The 21,736-nt window shown below is 26.8% G+C and overlaps 2 protein-coding genes across 2 annotated transcripts; one reads left to right on the top strand and one right to left on the bottom strand.

The window, feature by feature from the left end:
• Positions 1-15,385: 15,385 nt before the first annotated feature.
• On the bottom strand, positions 15,386-17,065 carry GO595_006907 (uncharacterized protein; the record flags this gene model as incomplete). The annotated part of the gene is made up of 1 exon (XM_067920312.1): positions 15,386-17,065. The coding sequence occupies one exon, from the start codon at positions 17,063-17,065 to the stop codon at positions 15,386-15,388; it is 1,680 nt and encodes a 559-aa protein (XP_067772949.1).
• A 2,900-nt stretch (positions 17,066-19,965) lies between these two features.
• Positions 19,966-20,688, top strand: GO595_006906 (uncharacterized protein; the record flags this gene model as incomplete). Its single annotated transcript, XM_067920311.1, has 1 exon — positions 19,966-20,688. One exon carries the CDS (start codon positions 19,966-19,968, stop codon positions 20,686-20,688), a length of 723 nt encoding a protein of 240 aa, XP_067772948.1.
• Between the last annotated feature and the right edge of the window lie 1,048 nt (positions 20,689-21,736).

The following is a 21,736-nucleotide window of genomic DNA, read 5'->3' as shown; positions in this document are numbered from 1 at the left end:
AAAACACTTATTGACAATGTCACTTTTTATATAAAGCCAATATTTCGAAATATTTCTAACGAACACATTCTTCCACGAATGAAATCGAACTCATCCTTTAAAACAGCTAGAAAATTTGCTTTTTATAATTTTTTTTTTCTCCATTATGAAAATTATACTATTTTAATGATCATAATAAAAACATCACTGAAGTTGCAAAAATTGATGAGTATGTGTTGACATTTTTCCAGAACTATCAGGTTGTCTGTGGAGATATTAAACCAGGAAATATTCGTTGGTAAACATATTAAATAATTAGCAAAATATATTTTGAAACATAAAATTATTAAAGTATGTATTAAATGAAAGAAATAAATATTTTTTGCATTAATATCAATTCCTTCTTGTTCAAGAAGTAATAAAACTATTTCTTTTTGATTATATGTAGACGCATTACCAATTGATAATGATGATCCTATTTCTTTTTGTTCTTTTCTTTCGGGTATTAAAAATATCGATAAATTACGAAGTGACAAATTTCGGCTATCGAAAGACATATCGGTAGTGCTAAAGTCGATTACTCGTGTATATTACCGATAATTCCTTTGCTTTTCCGTTGCAATAGTAAAAGTTTAATCATTAGTTGTATGAGCGTTTTATTTAGAGGGATAAATGAAGGGCCTTATTTGGCACCTAAATTATGTATAGAAGCATTATCGACATTAGTGGAGAAATTACATAATATGGACGTGAAAAATAGCGCAATGATTGTGACCGGTATTTATTTCGCTTATTGCGGATTGAAAGGAGAGTTAAGAAATAAGGCCGGCGAATTGTTGACGGCAATATTAGGAAAACCTGGCCAAAAAATTTATTCTAGAAATTGTGCTTCGTTTTCTAAAGCATTAAATGAGCCATATGCTATTAAATTTAACTTTTATAAATTGTGATGGATCTCATTGATTTCTTTTTCTTCTAGCAGATGATGTAACTTATTGAGTTTTTATTAAATAAGAAACGTCTTTAGAACGTTTGCAGATATCGAATATAATTACAGTAATTATAACTGACATTATAAAAAAGAAAATTATTAAGAGTTATGTTATTATGATCTGTTTTGGTTGACTTTTTTTAAGTATTTCCATGATTATGTCTTCAAAAGTAAAATATTACAATGTATTTTGTGAATTTGATGACTTTCAGTAGTTTGTGTGCTGATGTTAACTTTTGTTTTTGAATTTTCCTTTTTATTGTCTTCTTTATTCACTTGAAATTCGAGTTGATTTTGTTCATCTGTAAAATTATTTTCAGTATTTATCGAAAGCCAAGAAGTGAAATTCATAGAAGAAGATTCTGAATTAGAATTTTCTTTTGCACCTTTTTCACGAAGTAAATTTTCGATTATGGTATAACCATTTTGTTGTGCGATTTGAATTGCTGTATAAAATTACTAAAACATATTTCAAATTATTTAAACATATTTTAAATTATTAAAACATATTCTAAATTATTAAAACATATTCCAAATTATTAAAAAATATTTTAAATTATTAAAACATATATAAAATTATTAAAACATATTCTAAATTATTAAAATGAATATTTTTTGCATTAACATCAATTCCTTCTTTTTCTAAAAGTAATTTTACTATTTCTATATTATTATTTCTAACTGCTATATGAAGTGCTGTTTCAAATTATTAAAAAATATTTTAAATTATTAAAACATATTATAAATTATTAAAACATATTCCAAATTATTAAAACATATATAAAATTATTAAAACATATTTCAAATTATTAAAACATATTCCAAATTATTAAAAAATATTTTAAATTATTAAAACATATATAAAATTATCAAAACATATTATAAATTATTAAAATGAATAGTTTTTGCATTAACATCAATTCCTTTATCTAAAAGTAATTTTACGATTTCTATATTATTATTTTTAACTGCTATATGAAGTGCTGTTTCAAATTATTAAAAAATATTCCAAATTATTAAAAAATATTTTAAATTATTAAAACATATATAAAATTATTAAAACATATTTCAAATTATTAAAATGAATATTTTTTGCATTAACATCAATTCCTTCTTTGTCTAAAAGTAATTTTACTATTTCTATATTATTATTTCTAACTGCTATATGAAGTGCTGTTTCAAATTATTAAAAAATATTCCAAATCATTAAAACATATATAAAATTATTAAAACATATTTCAAATTATTAAAACATATTCCAAATTATTCAAATGAATGTCTTTTACATTAACATCAATTCCTTCTTTATTTAAAAGTAGTTTTACTATTTCTATATTATTATTTCTAACTGCTATGTGAAGTGCTGTTTCAAATTATTAAAACATATAAAAAATTATTAAAACATATCCAAAATTATTAAAACATATTATAAATTATTAAAATGAATATTTGTTGCATTAACATCAATTCCTTCTTTGTCTAAAAGTAATTTTACTATTTCTATATTATTATTTCTAACTGCTATATGAAGTGCTGTTTCAAATTATTAAAAAATATTTCAAATTATTAAAACATATTCTAAATTATTAAAACATATTTCAAATTATTAAAAAATATTTTAAATTATTAAAACATATATAAAATTATTAAAACATACCCTAAATTACCCAAATGAATATTTTTTGCATTAACATCAATTCCTTTTTCTAAAAGTAATTTTACTATTTCTATATTATTATTTCTAACTGCTATATGAAGTGCTGTTTCAAATTATTAAAAAATATTTTAAATTATTAAAACATATTATAAATTATTAAAATGAATAGTTTTTGCTTTAACATCAATTCCTTTATCTAAAAGTAATTTTACGATTTCTATATTATTATTTTTAACTGCTATATGAAGTGCTGTTTCAAATTATTAAAAAATATTACAAATTATTAAAACATATATAAAATTATTAAAACATATTTTAAATTATTAAAACATATCCAAAATTATTCAAATAAAAAGTTTTTGCATTAACATCAATTCCTTTTTCTAAAAGTAATTTTACTATTTCTATATTATTATTTCTAACTGCTATGTGAAGTGCTGTTTCAAATTATTAAAACATATAAAAAATTATTAAAACATATCCAAAATTATTAAAACATATTATAAATTATTAAAATGAATATTTGTTGCATTAACATCAATTCCTTCTTTGTCTAAAAGTAATTTTACTATTTCTATATTATTATTTCTAACTGCTATATGAAGTGCTGTTTCAAATTATTAAAAAAATATTTCAAATTATTAAAACATATTCTAAATTATTAAAACATATTTCAAATTATTAAAAAATATTTTAAATTATTAAAACATATATAAAATTATTAAAACATACCCTAAATTACCCAAATGAATATTTTTTGCATTAACATCAATTCCTTTTTCTAAAAAGTAATTTTACTATTTCTATATTATTATTTCTAACTGCTATATGAAGTGCTGTTTCAAATTATTAAAAAATATTTTAAATTATTAAAACATATTATAAATTATTAAAATGAATAGTTTTTGCTTTAACATCAATTCCTTTATCTAAAAGTAATTTTACGATTTCTATATTATTATTTTTAACTGCTATATGAAGTGCTGTTTCAAATTATTAAAACATATTACAAATTATTAAAACATATCCAAAATTATTCAAATAAAAAGTTTTTGCATTAACATCAATTCCTTTTTCTAAAAGTAATTTTACTATTTCAATATTATTATTTCTAACTGGTATATGAAGTGCTGTTTCAAATTATTTAAACATATTTCAAATTATTTAAACATATCCAAAATTATTAAAACATATTCTAAATTATTAAAATGAATAGTTTTTGCATTAACATCAATTCCTTTTTGCTCTAAAACATATTTCACAAGTTCAATATTTCCTGATTCTGAAGCAAATAATAAAATATCTTTTGGAATTTGGTTATTTTGAAGGAAATATTTCAAGAGAAATAAATTTCCATTTCTTGCTGATTCGTTTATATTATCAGCATTAACAATAATTCCGTTTTCTTCTAAAAATTCTAAAATTTCATAGTTATCTTTTTTAATACAAAAACTTATCAAATCATTTGTTTTATCTTTAGACATTTTTGGTATTGATTGTGTTTTTTCTAATTTGTTTTCATAAATATATTTAAAGATATCATTTTGATGAAATTGAATTGCTGTTTCATATGCATCTTTAAATGAAGAATGATTTTGTTCACATAAATGAATGATTTCTTCATTTCCACCTGCAACTGCATATTTACCTGCATTTTCTACATTTGCACCATTTATAAGTAAATATTTAAAACATTTTACTGAAGAAAAAAATGCTGCATATTCAATTAATGTAACCCAATCATTAACAAATGAATATCTTTCATAAAGTGATGGTTCAATTTTCTGATTAAAATCAAAATTATTTTGTGATGATATTTCTTGAAGTTTTTCTATTTCATCATTTCGAATTATTTTCGCAATTTCTTTCGGATTAACTCCTTCTATAATTAATTTCTTATGAAGCTCCCAATCATTCTTTGAAAGTTCTTCATAATTTTTGAAAAAAGTATATTCAAAGTAATATTGACTTCTATTGGTTTTGTTTTCTTCTTCTGTTTTATAATGTGCAAAATATAATGATTGAATTTTTTTGGTGATATTTAAATCAATTAAATTTTGTTTAATCATTTGTGCTATCACATAATGAGATTCTTGTGTACTGATTCCAGATATATACTTAATAAAAATTGAAATTAGATTACCTATATTTTGATTAATTTCTTCTTCTTTTTTTTGAAGTGTTTTTAAAAAAATTAAGTAAATATCAAATGTATTTCTTTGTGATGAAAATGCATTAAATACTAATTTGCATGCAATAATATTAAATGTGTTGGGGAAATTTGAATCGAATATCTTCACCGTGTCTTGAACAGTTGCCAGAAAATTTTCTTGGGTTAAGCCGAATATAAGCCTTTCAAGTTCAATCAATTTTGGGACAGCTAGGATTGAATGTTTGGAATTTTTATAATTTGGCGTTTCACCATTAGTCATTTGTCTCAATTCTTAGATTTATATATCGGTTTATTCAAAATTCTATCATAAACGAATGGTGGGGATCACTTTTCACACCACAATTCATACTCCAAACACAAAAATGCTACCATTTACTTGAACAACAATAGTGTAAGCAAAAAAAGACTTCTAAAAAATGAACCTTATCCTTAATCAAATCAAGCCAAATTTTCTTAATAATGCGGTTTTCGAGTTGACTTTTTGTAAGCATTGCTTACTAAGCAATAAATATTTGAAATTAAAAAATAATAATATCCAAAAAATATAAGAGTGAATTCACTTATAGACATGTGGTATTGGATTTAATCTCGGACCAATTACACAACCGCACATCGAACCTCCAAAACCTCTCAATCGATTTTTAGAGCTTGTCAATTTAATACGTTATTTTTTCAATTTGATTTTCAATAAAAATATAAATGACACATATTTTAAATGAAAATAGAAATTCCTTTAAAAAAGTGAAATCGTTTTAAAGCACATCATATAGATATTTTTAATGAACCTAGTTGTTCTTAATCTTAAAGAATATTGTGAAAAGGCAAAAATTACATCATCGAAAGCCAAAAGATATCAATTATTTTGCCCACCTTTAATTAATGGAATTGATTATTCCGATGTATTAACAGATGCATCTGTTAATTGGATCTTCCGAATTTAATGAATTAAATCATGATTTATTTAAAAAGATAAAAATCCCTATTAACAGAAGCAGGAATTGACAAATAAAAAGTTGATTATGTTGTAATGGTCGGAGGTTCATCGCGAATCCCAGCAGTTGTAGATAAGATCAAGAAAATGTTTGGTGAAGAAAAAGTATGCAAAAACATTGATCCTGAAGAAGCTGTAGTTAGATGAGCTGTAATTGTCGCTACTAATTTAGGCAAACATGATGATGATGAATATCCGATCATAATTTATAGGCCGATCGTTTCACATCGATTAGGTGTCGAAAATGAAAGTAAGTATATGGATATATAGCAGTGTATATTAAATACCCGGACTCCAGCTATATAAATGTAATATGTAAATAAAACATATATAAATATATATTTCATTTATGAGGAATTTTAAATATAAAATATAATTTTAAAATTACAAGGATTCATTGAAATAAGGGGAATTTAAATCATCAAAAACTGAAAATTGTCATTTTTTTAAATGCTTGAACAAAGATATGTTATATTTTTTTCGATGAAAAAAGGATAAAATGGAAAGCAAATTATTAATGAACTAGAAAATGTTTATGGGGAGGATACATACAAACGAACGCAGGTATACTTCTGGATATCAGAAATAAAGAGCGGTCGGGAAGATCTAAACAATTTAGATATACTTGGAAGATTCATATCCGAAGGAATTGATGACAAAATTTTATATTGGCTCAATAAAGAACCTTTTGTCACAGTTAGAAGATTAGCATTTCTATGCGGTCATAGACCAATCACAATTAAAAAAGTTTTAACTCAAACATTAGGTTTCAAAAAGTATCATCTTCAATGGGTACCACACATGTTAACGTCTGCCCTGAAAAAGAAACGGGTACATTATGCAAAATCAATTTTGCAACAACTTAGAATTTTTAAAATGAAAGGATATCATCATGTAATAACTGGTGATGAGTCCTGGATTTATTTACGGTATTATCACAAAATAATGTATTCACAAGATCGAGAAAATGTACCAAAGAAACCAAGACGGTTAATTGAGGAGCCAAAATATATGTTTACAATATTTTGGTATCCTTGGGATTTTTATATTATCGATGTTTTACCAAAACATAATAAATTTAATTCTAACTACTTCATTAATAATATACTTCGACCATTTGAAATTAAATTATATCCTGAAGGAAGAAATCCACATTCAAAAAAGTATACAGTCCACTTTGACAATGCAAGACCTCACACTTCATTAAAAACAAGATCTTTTATATCTAATTCCGAACTGGCTCAACTTGAACATCCACCATACTCTCCTGATATTTCTCCAAGTGACTTCTATTTATTTGGGAAATTAAAAAATAGTATGAATGGTTATATGTTCGAAAACGAACAGGATTTGTATGACTATATCACTAATTATTTGAAGAATATTAATCATGACGAATTAATGTCTGTATTTGATGAATGGATTCACAGATTAGAAACAATAATCAGCAGTAATGGGGAATACTATTCCAAGTAAAAAAAACATTTGAAATTGCTTTTGTATTTGTAGTCCGGGTATTTATTATATTTTACTATAATAATTAAGAAAGGAACAAAAGTTCCAACACAACTTTGTTCTCCACATTTCTAAACTACGAAAATGAATTCATTTCAGTGGAGAAGACGTGGAGATCCAATTAGTATTTCAATTAATGATAATTATGGTGCACCATGAACAACAACCATTGAACTTTAAAGTTCAAGCAGAACGAATTTTTGCAGAACCATATGTAAAACATTGAGTGTCGTTACATCAATTCAATATTTTACACTCAAGTCTTCTTTTTATTATTCGAAAGATGGTTTTCCATATTGTTTAACTTTGTGTTCTTGAAAGAGCAACTCTTGATGATAATGCAACTTCCTATATTCTTTTCCTTAGATTATGAATTTGAAGAAAAAATTCTTAATTCACATGGAAAAAGTCATGATGCACCAAAGAAAATATTTGAACCGAATTGGTTAATTACACCTAATTTTCTCGGTCAATGGTTTTAGGTAGTGATGAAATAGATAATATTTTTCATTTTAGACATAATATTCCATTCAAAGAATATTGTATTATTTTAAAAAAAATCATCATGGTTCTTTGTTATTATTTCTTTTTTGTAAACTTTATTGTCTCATATATTATTCATATGACTTATTGTAAATGATATCATTTACAAAGATTGGGATTCTAAATAAAGAAGAATGCATTTTTTGGATCATATAAAGAAAAAGAATTATTAATCAAAAAATGGGAAAAACCGATCTTGGGCGATCATCAGATAAAGCTATTATTTTAAATAAAGGTTATGATGAAACAAATTTAGTTAATGAATTAAATTCAAATGATATGAAAGAAGCTGCAAAATTTAGAGGTATTGAATGTTTATCAGATGAAATGAGAAAGGCTATTTAATTACACGATTAAAAAGGAAATGTGCTTTTGGACATATATATCATATGACACCAAATCCAATATTAAAGGTGGTCATTGGTTTCCTGAATGGAGTTATGATACAATATCAAAAGTTAATCCATTTTTTGCATAAGTTTGGAATTCACTTCATAACAAAATAGAAAATAATTTTTATGATCTTGATATTTACAAGGACTATGATGAGATCAAAGCGTTTATCAAATTTGAAATGCATTTCTAGTATTGTTATCATTTCTTTGACAATGTTATGCTTTGCCCTAGTTTGAATTTAACAAAGAAGCACAAGATCTTGAATCTCCTTTACAACTTGCTCAAAAATGTTTAGAAATTGTTTATGAAGATTTTGATAAAGTCAAATGAAAGAGAATATAATTGGTCTCTTGGTGTAACATTTTGTTAACTCCTTTTTATTTTCTTCCATTTTCCGGTAATAGAAGACAGAGCATATTATAACTAAAAAGGCGACGAAACCCTCAAAAAAATTATATATAAAGATTTTTAATGTATTAATAACATTGTTTAGATCTAATGAAGAATAACAAAACAAATGAAAACAAATATTTCGAATTTGGGATATTTTAAAATAAAATATAAAAAAATAAAAAAGAAAAAAAGAAAAACATTCGGAAATAGAAACAACATTAACATTTACATATCATTATCGTTTGCTTTCGATTGAATCAATTTGATCAGTTGACCGATTTTCATTGATGTATTTTCTTCTCTAAACTCTGCATTACACAAATACTCAAACAAATCACTTGTCACATGTCCCATAGCTTCATTCTGTTCCATGCAAATCAAGGAATATATTAAATCTGCTGCAAAGAAACCAATTGAACTTGCTTCAGTAATTCCTTGTATGAAGTCTCCTGCCTTTTCGATGATTTCATTTCTAATCAATAACAGTCTTACATTACTTGATACATAAGGAACTGTATAATCGAAAAATTTTATGAATTCTTCTTTGATGCACACCAAATTGTCATCGAATAATGATAAACACAACTGATAAAATGAGTCGTCAATCCCTGCTTCCTTAATAAAGTCCGCAACAAATCGAAGAGAATTTCGAAGATAAATTACATCACCTGATTTGATGCACTGACAAATGAATTCAAAGACTTTGAAAAATTGAATATCATCGGCATTCAAATGGAGCTTTTTGAGTGGAATGAAAATGCCTGGACTTTGGATCTGAAAAAGTCTTTGAAGAATGCATTTCTTATCAGGTGGTTCCATATAGGTAAGAAGAGCATTAAGAGAATTAATAAAATATTCATCCGGTAATTGGAGAACAATTGGCCAATAATCAGGATGTGGATACATTGTAAGGATGTTCTCGAAAATAATGTGAAAATTTTCATCAGGGAAGTATTTAATACATTCTTTTGACAGTATAAAGGAAAATTGCTTGTCTTCAATAAATTTAATCAAAAAACATATAAGACCACAAATGATTTCTCGCATTTCAGGATCATTTGAACTTATTAGCCTTTGGAATAAATATTCAAAAAAAGTTTGTTCATTTAAAATTTTAAGGTCAATTCCTTCAAAATTTAATTTGTTGAGAAGAGTCCGTAGCTCATAAACGGTTTGAAACATATTCATTATGGAGGCTTCTATTTGGCCACTTTGAAAAATGAAATTAATTGTTTGCAGGAACTGTTCTGTGAATTGAGGCCTAATCAATTCTTTTTGTTCCAAAGGCTTAGGTTCATCTTGTGGCTTAAAAAGAGCTTTTTTCCTTTGGCGTTTCAATTTCTGACTTGAATTAGCATGAATATTACCAATCATAAAAAATGAATCACCAATTCCTTCAGGCGGCCGTTAAGCAAAAATTGAATACACTTTAACGGACGGATGAATTCACTATTTAAGCGGCCGTTTTCAATGAAACATCCTTTAAGACATGCTGCATCAAATTTTGGATTCCACAAATTTTCTTAAATGAAATTGTTTGAGCTTAAAATTCAAAAATTGTTGATTTTACGAATTTACATGTATTCAATAAAGTGATCATTATAATATAAAGCCACCAATAATTTTACCCAATTTGAGGTTCATGTTAATACCTTGTTTTTAAATTTATGAAATTTTTCAAATGTAACTATTTGTAATTAATAGTAAATCCTTATTTACCAAAAATTTTATGGAGTATCATATTTCGGTTCCATGTGTGGAGTTAAAATATGTAATTACTTATATATAAAAATCTAAATAGAAAACAAGAGAATCATTCTCAATGAACGTTTAATATTTTGAAGTGCCACTTTTTAGTATAAAGTACGTTTACACATTCGGAAAAAAATGATTGAATGCATCCATGAAAGGATTTTTTACTATTGGAGACATGGATTATATGGACACATTATTTCCTTATGTCAAAGTCAAATAGAAACACAAACGACAGATCTTTTTATTCATTTATGGCTTGCTCTATCTTTTGGTATACAAGGAAAAACAAAAGAAGCTTTACAAGAACTCAAAATCTTATCAAGTAGGAATGATTTAGCTCTTTTATATCAAATTTGTATTTTCTGTATTTGTAGATCAGCATCCAAAAAAGACGATTATGAAAAACAAATATCTACATCAAAAAACTCCATTAAATCATTAGTTAAAAACTCAAATAATTTTTCGATTGAATCATCAATATTAATTTGTTTATCATTTGGATTCACGTCATTAGCAAACAGTCTTCTTCGTGCTTCCAAAGATCAAGAGTCATCACTTTATCTTTATGGTTGGCTAGAAGTAATTCAACAACACTTTGAGAAATCATTAGAAATATTTAATTCAATATTATCTAAGAAAGTTACATCATCAAATTTAATGGTACTCTACGGAAAATCTGTATGCCAATCCCAATTAAAAGATACCATTGGATGCATTGAGACGTATGCAAAAATTTTATCCAAATATAATTTTCCCGAAATTGAACTCGAAAAATCGCGACACTTTATATCAATGAACAATTGGACTGTAGGTATCGAAAGCGCCAAAAATTCTCTTGGAACATGTCCTTCTTCACTTGAATCCAATTTATTTATATTTTTAGATTTAATACTTAACAAAGGCGATCTCAAAACTGCAACACGAACAATTGAAGAAATTTTTAATGATTTAATTAAATATGAAAAAGAAAACTGGAGATTATATTCGATGATATTTGAATGTATAATTTCCTTTTGTAGCAATGAAAAACAAATATTAAAACAAATCATAAAAATTTTTGAAAATTTATATGAAACATTTCCAAATGAAATATATCCAATTATATCATATATTTATACGCAAATCAAAGAATATGAGAAATCAAATGAAATATTAAGCAAAATAGAAAATGATAATAACTATTCAATTGATACAAGAATTCGACTTTATATCGAATCAAATTATTTAAATGAAGCACAAAATTGTATCGATTTATTTAATGAAATTGATCATCATGTTTTACAATTACATATTCTTAAAACTAAATTAGATTTATTAAATGGAATATGTACTGAAGAAAAATTATTTGATTTACTTAATTGTTTAATAGAACATATTAATATAACAACATCTAAATCATATTATACTAAATTAATACCTTTAGAATTACCATTTGAAAAAATATTCGATTTCTTTATCGAATTAAAAATGAATTTAATAATTGAAACTTTCGATCAATTAATTCTACAAAATTCTAATTTAAAATATTTTCCAAGTAAAGAATTTTGTAATAAGATAAATCAAGTTTTTAATGTACTTATGAAAATCATAAAAGCTTATCCTCCTTTATATACTTATTATGCAATTTATTTAACAAAAATCAAAAGATTTGATAATGCTTTTAATATATTCGAAAATATGTTATATGTTAATAGTTGGCAATATAATTTATCACAATGTTATTTAAATACTGCAAAAATTTATTATGAAAGAAATGAAATAAATATTGCAAATGAATATTTGGATTCGATTTCATATGAAAATGACTTTTTATTACGTTTAGAATATTTAATATTAAAATCAAAAATAACAAAAAATACAAATTTAATTAAATATGAAAAAAATATTCCATTTGAATATTTAATAGATATTATTTTATTATATATTGAATTAAATGATTATAAAAAAGCACTTGAAATTTATTCGATTACTTCTAAACTAGCAAAATTATCAAAGGAAAAAGCGATTCTATTAATTTGTCAAGCAAAATTATGTGCAACTAATAATCGAATTGATAAATCATTTCAGATTTTAGATAATTTAATGCATAGTAAGAAATATCGTAAAGAAGCTTTAATAGCCAAATCTGAAATATATTATAATGTATTAAATGATTATAATAATTATATGTTATGTTATAGAAAATTAATTGATAATAATCCAACATATGAAAGTTATATTCTTGAAGGTGATGCATATTGTAAAATATTTGATTTTAATAATGCAACAAAATCATATTTTAAAGCTTATCAACAAAACAAAGAAATTATTTCGAAACTTTCAACTTGTTATATTAATTGTCATCAATTTCAAAACGCAATTGATTTATTTAAAAGCGTTTGTATGGTTCCATTAAATGTAATTAAATTAGTATATAAAATGAAAGAATATCAAAAAGCAAAACAATTTTTGATAAACTCAATTGGTTTTATAAAAAACTCGAAACCAATTTTATGCTTAAAATATTATGAATTACTTGGTAATGTATATAAAGATTTAAATGAAATTAATGAATCTATTGAACAATATACAAATATATTAGAAATATATAAAAATATTTTTAATGATATAAATTCAAATATTTTTATTAATCATTTAAAAAAAAGAGCTTCAATCGTTGCATATAATTTAGCAAATTTAATAACAGAAAAAGAAAAAATTATCGAATTGTATCAACTTTCACTTGAATATGATAATTTAAATATAAATTCATTCACTTCTCTTTTTAACATATATAAAAATCGTAATAACATTGAACTATGTCAACAGTTATGTATGAATAACTTAGCAAAAAATCCAGAAAATGAATTTGTCGTATTACAATTATCAACAATTGAAAATCATGATTACACTAAATCAATTAATTCACTCGAATATATATTAAATATTAAACCTAAATCATATAATTGTTTAATTCGTCTCATTGAAATTTCTGCACGAGCAGGAAAATTACAAATTGCGAAGAATCGTTTATTAAAATATTCGAATAATAATAAATGTTCTGGAATTAGTTTTTCACGAGGTTTATATCATTTATATATTGGTGACATTAATGAATCCTTAAAACATTTTGAAATTTCTTCATTGAATAATAATAAATGGAATATCCTTTCTAAAGTTTATATGTTTAATATTTATATAAATCCTTTTCGAAAATATATTTGGTATGAAAATAATAAAGAACCACTTTCATCAGTCGAAATGTTCGATAAAGCAAATGAAATAATTGAAAATATTAATGTTTCGGAAAACGAAAAACTTTTAATGAAAGCCGATTTATTATCTGCTCAAAACACTGATGAAACAATTGAAAACGCAATTGATTTATATCAACAAATCATTAAATTAAATAATACATTTATACCTGCTTACATTGGAATTATTCGATGTGAAATTAGAAATGAAAATTATCAAAGCGCTGAAGAATATTTAAATAAAGTTTTGAATAAAAAGCCTTTTCATGAGAATTATTCATACTTCGAAGAAGCTTATTTAATGAAAGCTTATATAACAAAATCTGAAAAAGATTTACATCTCGCACAACATTATATTTGTATGGCAATCGACTTAAACTTATGCTCTAAAAAGGGATGGGAAATGAATGGAATTATCCAAATGAAAAATAAAAAATACGAAGAAGCAATGAATTCATTCGAAAGATGTTGGAACTTGACTAATAAAAAAGATAATGAAATCGCAAAAGCACTTGCTAAATGCGCACTAAAAGCAAAAAATCCGTGTCAAGCTTTGTTGACTTGTAGAGAAATATTGAATATAAATCCATTAAAAGATGAATTGGCTGACAAAATTATAATACCGGCGTTCAAATTACTAAAGAAATAAATGTTTTTTATTGTTTTATGAATAAATATAATGTTCATGAAATTTTTAACAATTTTGCATGATTTTGAAGCTTTATAATAAAACACCAAATAATATCGTCTTGTACAAGAAAAAATTTAACGAATATATATTGATTATACTATCTGTAGATATTTCCTTTTCATGTATCATTTATCAAATAATTTTAAACCTGGATGTACATGGATTAACTTAAAGCCACAACGTTTGTTTACATTTAAATAAGAGTATTTTAATTCCATTAAAAAAAATACTGATTTTAATCACTACAAGATAATTATCATTATACCGTTTTCTTAAGGAAAAAGAAAACCCATAATGAAAAAACCAAGATCAATATCAACAATTGATAATGATTAAAATTCCTTTTTCAATCCTAAAGAATATCCATTTAATTATATTTCTGAAATATTCTAAAACATGTTTCAAATGGATATTCTTAATAGATTTATTAACTTAAGGGCTGGCTTTGTAATTATTTAACAATTTTCATATATTGTTCATTCCTCTCAGCCATTAATTAAGCGTTAAAATATTTCTCTTTCTCCTTAACAGTTCTCATCTGTAAAAAAAAATTTGCGTTTTTTTATTTTTACAGACATCGTATTGGAAGTCTTCGTGTAACAAATAAAAATTTGTAGAGATGATACTTTTGTATTCCTTTGGCGTCATCGAGTGGTAATATGTAAATAACACATGTAAGTTTCAGGAATAATATCATCATTGAAAATAATTTTGGTGAGAGAAATTATAAATTCACGTATTGGGACATACGCAAAAAGTTTATTTTCACACATGAAATTCGATATTCACAAAATATTAGTTAAGCACGAAGACCTTCAATATCATCAGAATCTTCAGTTATCATTTTAATTGTATAATCGACTTCTCTGGAAGTGTGCAAAGGAATCTCTAAATCAATATGACGTCCGTGTGCGCGAGGACATTAACGAGTGCCCACAGCATTACCTGAACGAGATTACGCCCGACATCAATAAAATTAAAACCATAAAAAAGGCAATATCAAAATGAACACTTTCATTTCCAGATTTATTTCGCAATGATATTACTTCTCAGTTCCCATACATTATATTAATTTGTTTCTTTCTTCTTAATAAAGTATGAGAACAGCAGCTCCTCGATTATCTTCCACCTCCACTGCGGGTTCTTCAAGCTTTGCTTCAGCTTTGTCGCATGTTCGACTGTGTACTCTATCAGCTTCTGCACGGATTTGATGTATTTCTCAATTGGCGGCAATTCCATGTCGACTTTTCCTTCGTATTTTCCGGTAATCTTTGACAAAAACATTGACAGCGACTGCTGACCTCTGATGCTGACTGTCGTTTGCTGCACTTGCGTCGCTGTTTGCGATATCGCATGCGTTACTAATACCATTGTCTTACGTATTGGATCAGAAGTGTTAAATCGATCCATTAATGCTGGAACAATTAACTTGACAAAGAACAATGTGTTAACTCCAATGTATGGATTACGGGCTTCATTACCAAATTTTTTGAATGTGCAGATAAACACATAACGACACAAATCAAAAACAATAGATGGAAATGAACAACAATTTTCTATTAACGCTACCCAAAAACTATCAAAAATTCGGGCAACAAATATTTCTGTCTCTAGTTCCGAATTATTATAGCTACTGGCAACAGAACAGACTTTATCGAGAATGCGATCAATGACATCTTTTGATGTCTTGTGCATGATGTTTACCAAAAAGTTGAGCGTGACGGTTTGCTTCTGAAAAAGTTCTTCGGGGGTTTTGATGAGTTCCATCTCGTTCCAAACAGCGACTTTAAGGATGAAAAGATGACGACGGAAGAAAAGAGCAACGTTGGTAAGGTAGGTAAGGAGCTTGTCGTTTTGTGGTGAAATTTCATCCATGGATAAGATAAGGGCTTGCGCAAAATATCCATCAACACCCGTAAACATCTTACCAAGAAAATCAATGGCTTTCATTGGATAGGAACCTTGTTGCTTATGAAGTGTTTCACATGACCATATTACAAGTTCAAGATAATCATGCTTATTGAGAATTTCATTAAACTTGTCTTCAATAACTTTACCATCAGAGCTTAAAGGAGTGATTTTGGTGGAACTGTTTGTCGTTTTGTCAGTGAAAATTGTTTCTTCAACATTTTTATGTGTTTGATAACTGATTTTACCACTCCCAAATGATTTTGCTCCGTTGTAAATGGAAACATTAGCGCTTCTAGAAGAAAAGAATACAGTTAAAGGATTCTTTGAATTTGGATTTCGAATATGAAGAATAAGATGTTTGTTATATGGAGTCTTGTCTTGTGTTAAATGGGAATAAAAATTCTCTAAAAGCCATTGTCTTGCTTGGTCTTTGTAAAGAGATCCATTTGATAAAAGAATTTCCATGTATTGATAGAAACATTCAAAAGCAAAGTGCTGCCATGGGGTTAGATAGTCATTAAGTGTTACAAGAGGTTGGTGAGCTTGAGCAAAGATAACTTCACTAGAAACAATCTTTGGAAGAATGTCGAAGATAGGTTGAGGTGGCAAACCAACAGAAAAATCAATGAAGTGAATGGGGTTACGACGAACAGTATGGTTCCTCAGAAGCTCATTGAGAGTTTTGATGAAATTCTTTGGACCCATAAAATTTTGATATATTTCTTCATAAATTGATGATGGATCGACTGTGGTGGATGGTTGCTTGGCAACAACGGATTTCATGTAATAAGTTCCCTTCGGAAAAGAATAAAACCCGAAGATAGTTTCGAAAGACATTTAAATGGTACTTCTGAGCTTTACAAAAAATTACCAATTTTACTTGTTGTGAAATAAAGTATTCAAAATCTTCAAATTATTAAACGTCTTGTAAGGATAAGTATATTTCCCAAGCAAGAAAAAACAGAAGAAAGTAGTTCTGACTCAGATATAGTTATTAATGAAGATAATTCAAAATCAAAAAATAATTTGTTCAAATTTCCAATATTATCCCCTGATTTGATTGAGATAACATCTTCTTCACTCAGGAAAATTTTCATGTAAATGAACAAACTGAATGTAAATACTGTCCAGAAAGTGGAGAATTATTAGAAAATTCATTTACTCAAAACAAAAATCAATAATTTTCAAGTTCAGATGATGAAGTTTTTCCAGGTCCCTGCTCTTTAAAATCACCTGACCACACACATATGAACGAAGTCAAGTTGTGATTTCAAATCTCGCAATATTTTGAGCTACAAGCGTTTGGCAAACAAATAACACATGGCTGATTCTGGGGTCAGCATTCCAGTTACCATATTGAAGGCAATTCTAGGTGAAGAAGGTGTGGACTTTCTGGTTGAAAAAAATAGTTTGAGAAAGGGATCGGGTTGGTTGTGCCAATTAGGCAGTTGCTACAGTTAACATCGGATATCGGAATTGGCCAGAGATTCAGTCAAAATTTGAATAAAGTTTTGTGAGGGAATCATTATGTCGATTGAAAAGGAGGAAGAATCGGCGATCATCCCCCAGAAAATTGAATGGAATAAAAATGCATAACTGTTTTGACAGTCAAATAATTTCAACTTTTGAATAAGTGATGGTTCCAGGTTCATTCCGAAGAAAATGTTCTCACATGCAATTGTTCCCTTGTTTATAACTGTTTTTATAACTCTTGGATATCAGATATTATATCATGAGAAAAATAAAACTCTAATAATCACAAACGAGACGGATTTGAGTCAAATTGACAAAGAGAATATAATAATAAATTACATTTTCATCTATAACATGAGTGTGCTTGCAGACTGGTGCTTTGAAGAACGTGATGATATCTCTTCTTTGTATATCGGGGATACTATTAAAACAATTAATGAAGGGATTTTTGCTAGATGTTCAAATTTATCAGAAGTTATCATTGGTAACAATGTTGAAGTTATTAAAAAGCAGGCATTCAAAATATGTACCAGTTTAAAAAGTATTAATATTCCCGACTCAGTTACTGAAATTGGAGCAGAAGCATTTTATGAATGCTTTAATTTAAAGAATTTAACTATTGGTAAGAACGTTAAAATCATTGGAGATCGCGCATTTAAATCATGTATAAGTATACAATGTGTCGAAATCCCAGACTATGTTAGTGATATTGGGAAAGAAGGATTTTATAATTGTTCAAGCTTAAAAACTTTAATTATCAGAAATGGTATTAAGGAAATAAGTTTTGATCAGTTTCAATATTGTTATAACTTAACCACACTTGTAATCGGTGAAAATGTAGGAAAATTTGGAGATGATACATTTGAGGATTGTAAAAATATTGAAAAAATTTATTTTAATGGAGAAAATCAACCAGAATTTGGAACTGATGCATTTCGAGGTGTAAATGCAATAGTTATAACAAAAGATGAATATAAAGGAGAATTTAATGGAATGACAATAATAAAAATTGGAGAACTATCACCAACGCTTACATATACAGAATCGAATACATTAACTAAAACAAATACATTTACAAAATCAAATACATATTCAGAATCGAATACGTTTTCATTATCAAATATATCAAGTTCATATATTTTAACACATTCTTTATCAATGATAACATCATTTTCCAAAGTTATAACTTTATCAAACACTTATTCACTTTCTTTATTTAATTCAAAATTTACTTACGTTTATTCAAAATTTATATTTTATGATTATACAGTTGTTTATTATTCGACATATATCAGTTTTTTATTCTAATTTTTTATACAAATCTCAAGACGAAAGATATTAATCAAGAAAAACAACTTTCGAAAGGATTTCTTATTGGAATTATTTGTGGAACAGTTTTAATTATAATGATTATTATCACATTAATTGTTTTTATATTTCGTCATCAACAAAATAAAGAACGAACGAAAGTTACGAAAACACAAAGTGATAAAAGTTCACATTATACATCATCGATTAGCAATGGAAACAAAGTTAGTGCAGATCAAAAGATTAACGAATATGTTCTTGGTGAAAATGATCAATGGATTTAATGAATTTCATATAAATTATTTTTATATCGGTTTCTATTTAGAAATTTAATAAAAATAAGCTGGGTTTTGGATTTTATTTTTTTAGAGCCATAAATGAAGACATATTTCTCAAGATAGATCGTGACTGGTATTCTAATTGACATCAAAAGAAGATATGATGAAAAAACCGAATGACCCCAAAAGAAGTGCACTTCTTGATTGGAAATAAAGTATTCAAAATTTCCATGGAATTAAACGTCTTGTAAATACAACTTATCCATTTAAAACAAAGTGGAAACATCATTAAATAAAGAAATTGAAGAAAGTAGTTCTGACTCAGATATAGTTATTATTGAAGATAATTCAAAACCAAAAAATAATTTGTTCAAATTCCCAATATTATCACCTGATTTGATTGAAATAACATCTTCTTCACAACCCATTCAGTCACCCAACAAATTTAGTTCAAGAGCCTCAAAAAAACGATTGATTTTTAATATCGATTCAAGCTCTTCTTCTGATAATGAAAAACACAATTTTCATATAAATGAACAAACTGAATGTAAAGGCTGTACAGAAAGTGAAGAATTATTAGAAAATTCATTTACTCAAAACAAAAATCAAGAATTTTCAAGTTCAGATGATGAAGTTTTACCAGGTCCATGCTCTTTAAAATCACCTGACTACGAACGCATGAACGAAGTTATTCATCAAACAACAGAAGACAATCTTAATTCGAATGATGCATCCAATATTTCAGCAAAATCAGGTGCCACTTCTGATGGTTCAAATTCGTTCAATTTAGATTTCCCACTTCCAACGCCAGAATCACCAAATAATAAAAAATTCCAAGATGTAATCGATATCCTATCACAATCATCTAGTCAGCCAATTATGTTTCAGCAGCTGAACCTCAATAAAGGTAAGGCGCCAATTTCAGCACCATCAGATGCAGAACAACGTTTTCATGAGAAGATGCAGAAAGCCCGAGAAACATACCTAAAAATGGTCGAAGATGCGCTCAAAGAACTTGAGTCCCCACCAAAAATACAAGTTCAAGCACCACCTGTCTTCGAAACAATGACTGATGAACAAATGGAAGAGGAACTTTCACGCTTTGGATTTCGTTTTACGACACGACAAGCAGCGATTTCAAAGCTGGCGAGATGTTGGGCGGCAAAAGCTAACCAAGAAAAAGCGATACCAGCAGAAACAAACCCACTCGACTTCATAAGGAATCGAAGTAAATTTTATGAACAGATACTCGTGTACCAACCGGTGCCGCTAGGTGAATTGTATAGAGAAATGGTTGATTCTGGTGTTGATATTCCAGTTAGCAGATTGAAGGCAATTCTAGATGAAGAAGGAGTGGCTTTCCTGGATGAAAAAAATAGAATGAGAAAGGGACACAACTGATTGTATATTTGGAGGATGTTACCTTTGACTGTAAAGGATGTTCATGTTTGGGGCGGTTCAATTGAATAAGTCAAAAAGTTTTGTGAGGGTAATTGAAAAGTCAATTCAAAACTCAATGAAAATTGAATGAAATAAAGCAACATCGCATGGGCGGTTTACATTATTTTTTCTTGTAAGAAAATGATCTCTTTCTCATTTATTTCCATGAATATCCTTTTAAGGCATGCATACCAAGTATGCCCTGCTACAGCTGATTTAAATATTTCAGATTCAATCATTAAAAATGATGCATATGATGCTTGTTCAAATATAAATACATTGGTTATTGGTAAGAATGTTGAAGAAATTGGAGATCGTGCATTTAGGTATTGTACGGGTATAAAAAGTGTTGACATTCCAGATTCAGTTACTTTTATTGGCGAAGAAGCATTTCGTGGTTGTTCAAGTTTGATTAATTTGACAATTGGCACAAATGTTTCAAGAATAGAAAAATATGCATTCAAGGAATGTAGAAGTATATTAAGTGTTAATATTCCTGACTCAGTTACTTTTATTGGTGAAGAAGTGTTTTATGGTTGTTCAGCATTAAAAACATTAATTATTGGCGATGGTATAACCGAGATAAAGAGTCGTCAGTTTGGTAATTGTGATAACCTTGAAACAGTTGTTATTGGAAACAAAGTTGAAAAGATTGGTGACGAACTATTTGACAACTGTAAAGAGCTGACAACAGTTACCCTTGGCAAAAATGTTAAGGAAATTGGAGCTTTTGCTTTTCGTGAATGTACGAACATAAAAACCATTTATTTTTATGGTAAAAATGAACCAAAATTTGGATCTGAGGCTTTTCGCAATGTCAAAGCAAGAGTAATAACAAATGACAACTATGAATATGGTTTTAATGGAATGGAAACTGTCAAAAATAGTAATTTTTCAACATATACACTTGCTAATTCAAATACATTTACGAAATCAAATATATTTTCAACAAACTCATTTACAAAATCAAATACATTTACTAAATCAAATACATTTACTAAATCAAATA

Source organism: Histomonas meleagridis (genome assembly GCF_020186115.1).
Source record: "Histomonas meleagridis strain 2922-C6/04-10x chromosome Unknown contig_5, whole genome shotgun sequence".
NCBI lineage: Eukaryota > Parabasalia > Tritrichomonadida > Dientamoebidae > Histomonas > Histomonas meleagridis.
The sequence above is the reverse complement of the archived record's forward strand: the minus strand, read 5'-3'. Positions and strand labels throughout refer to the sequence as shown.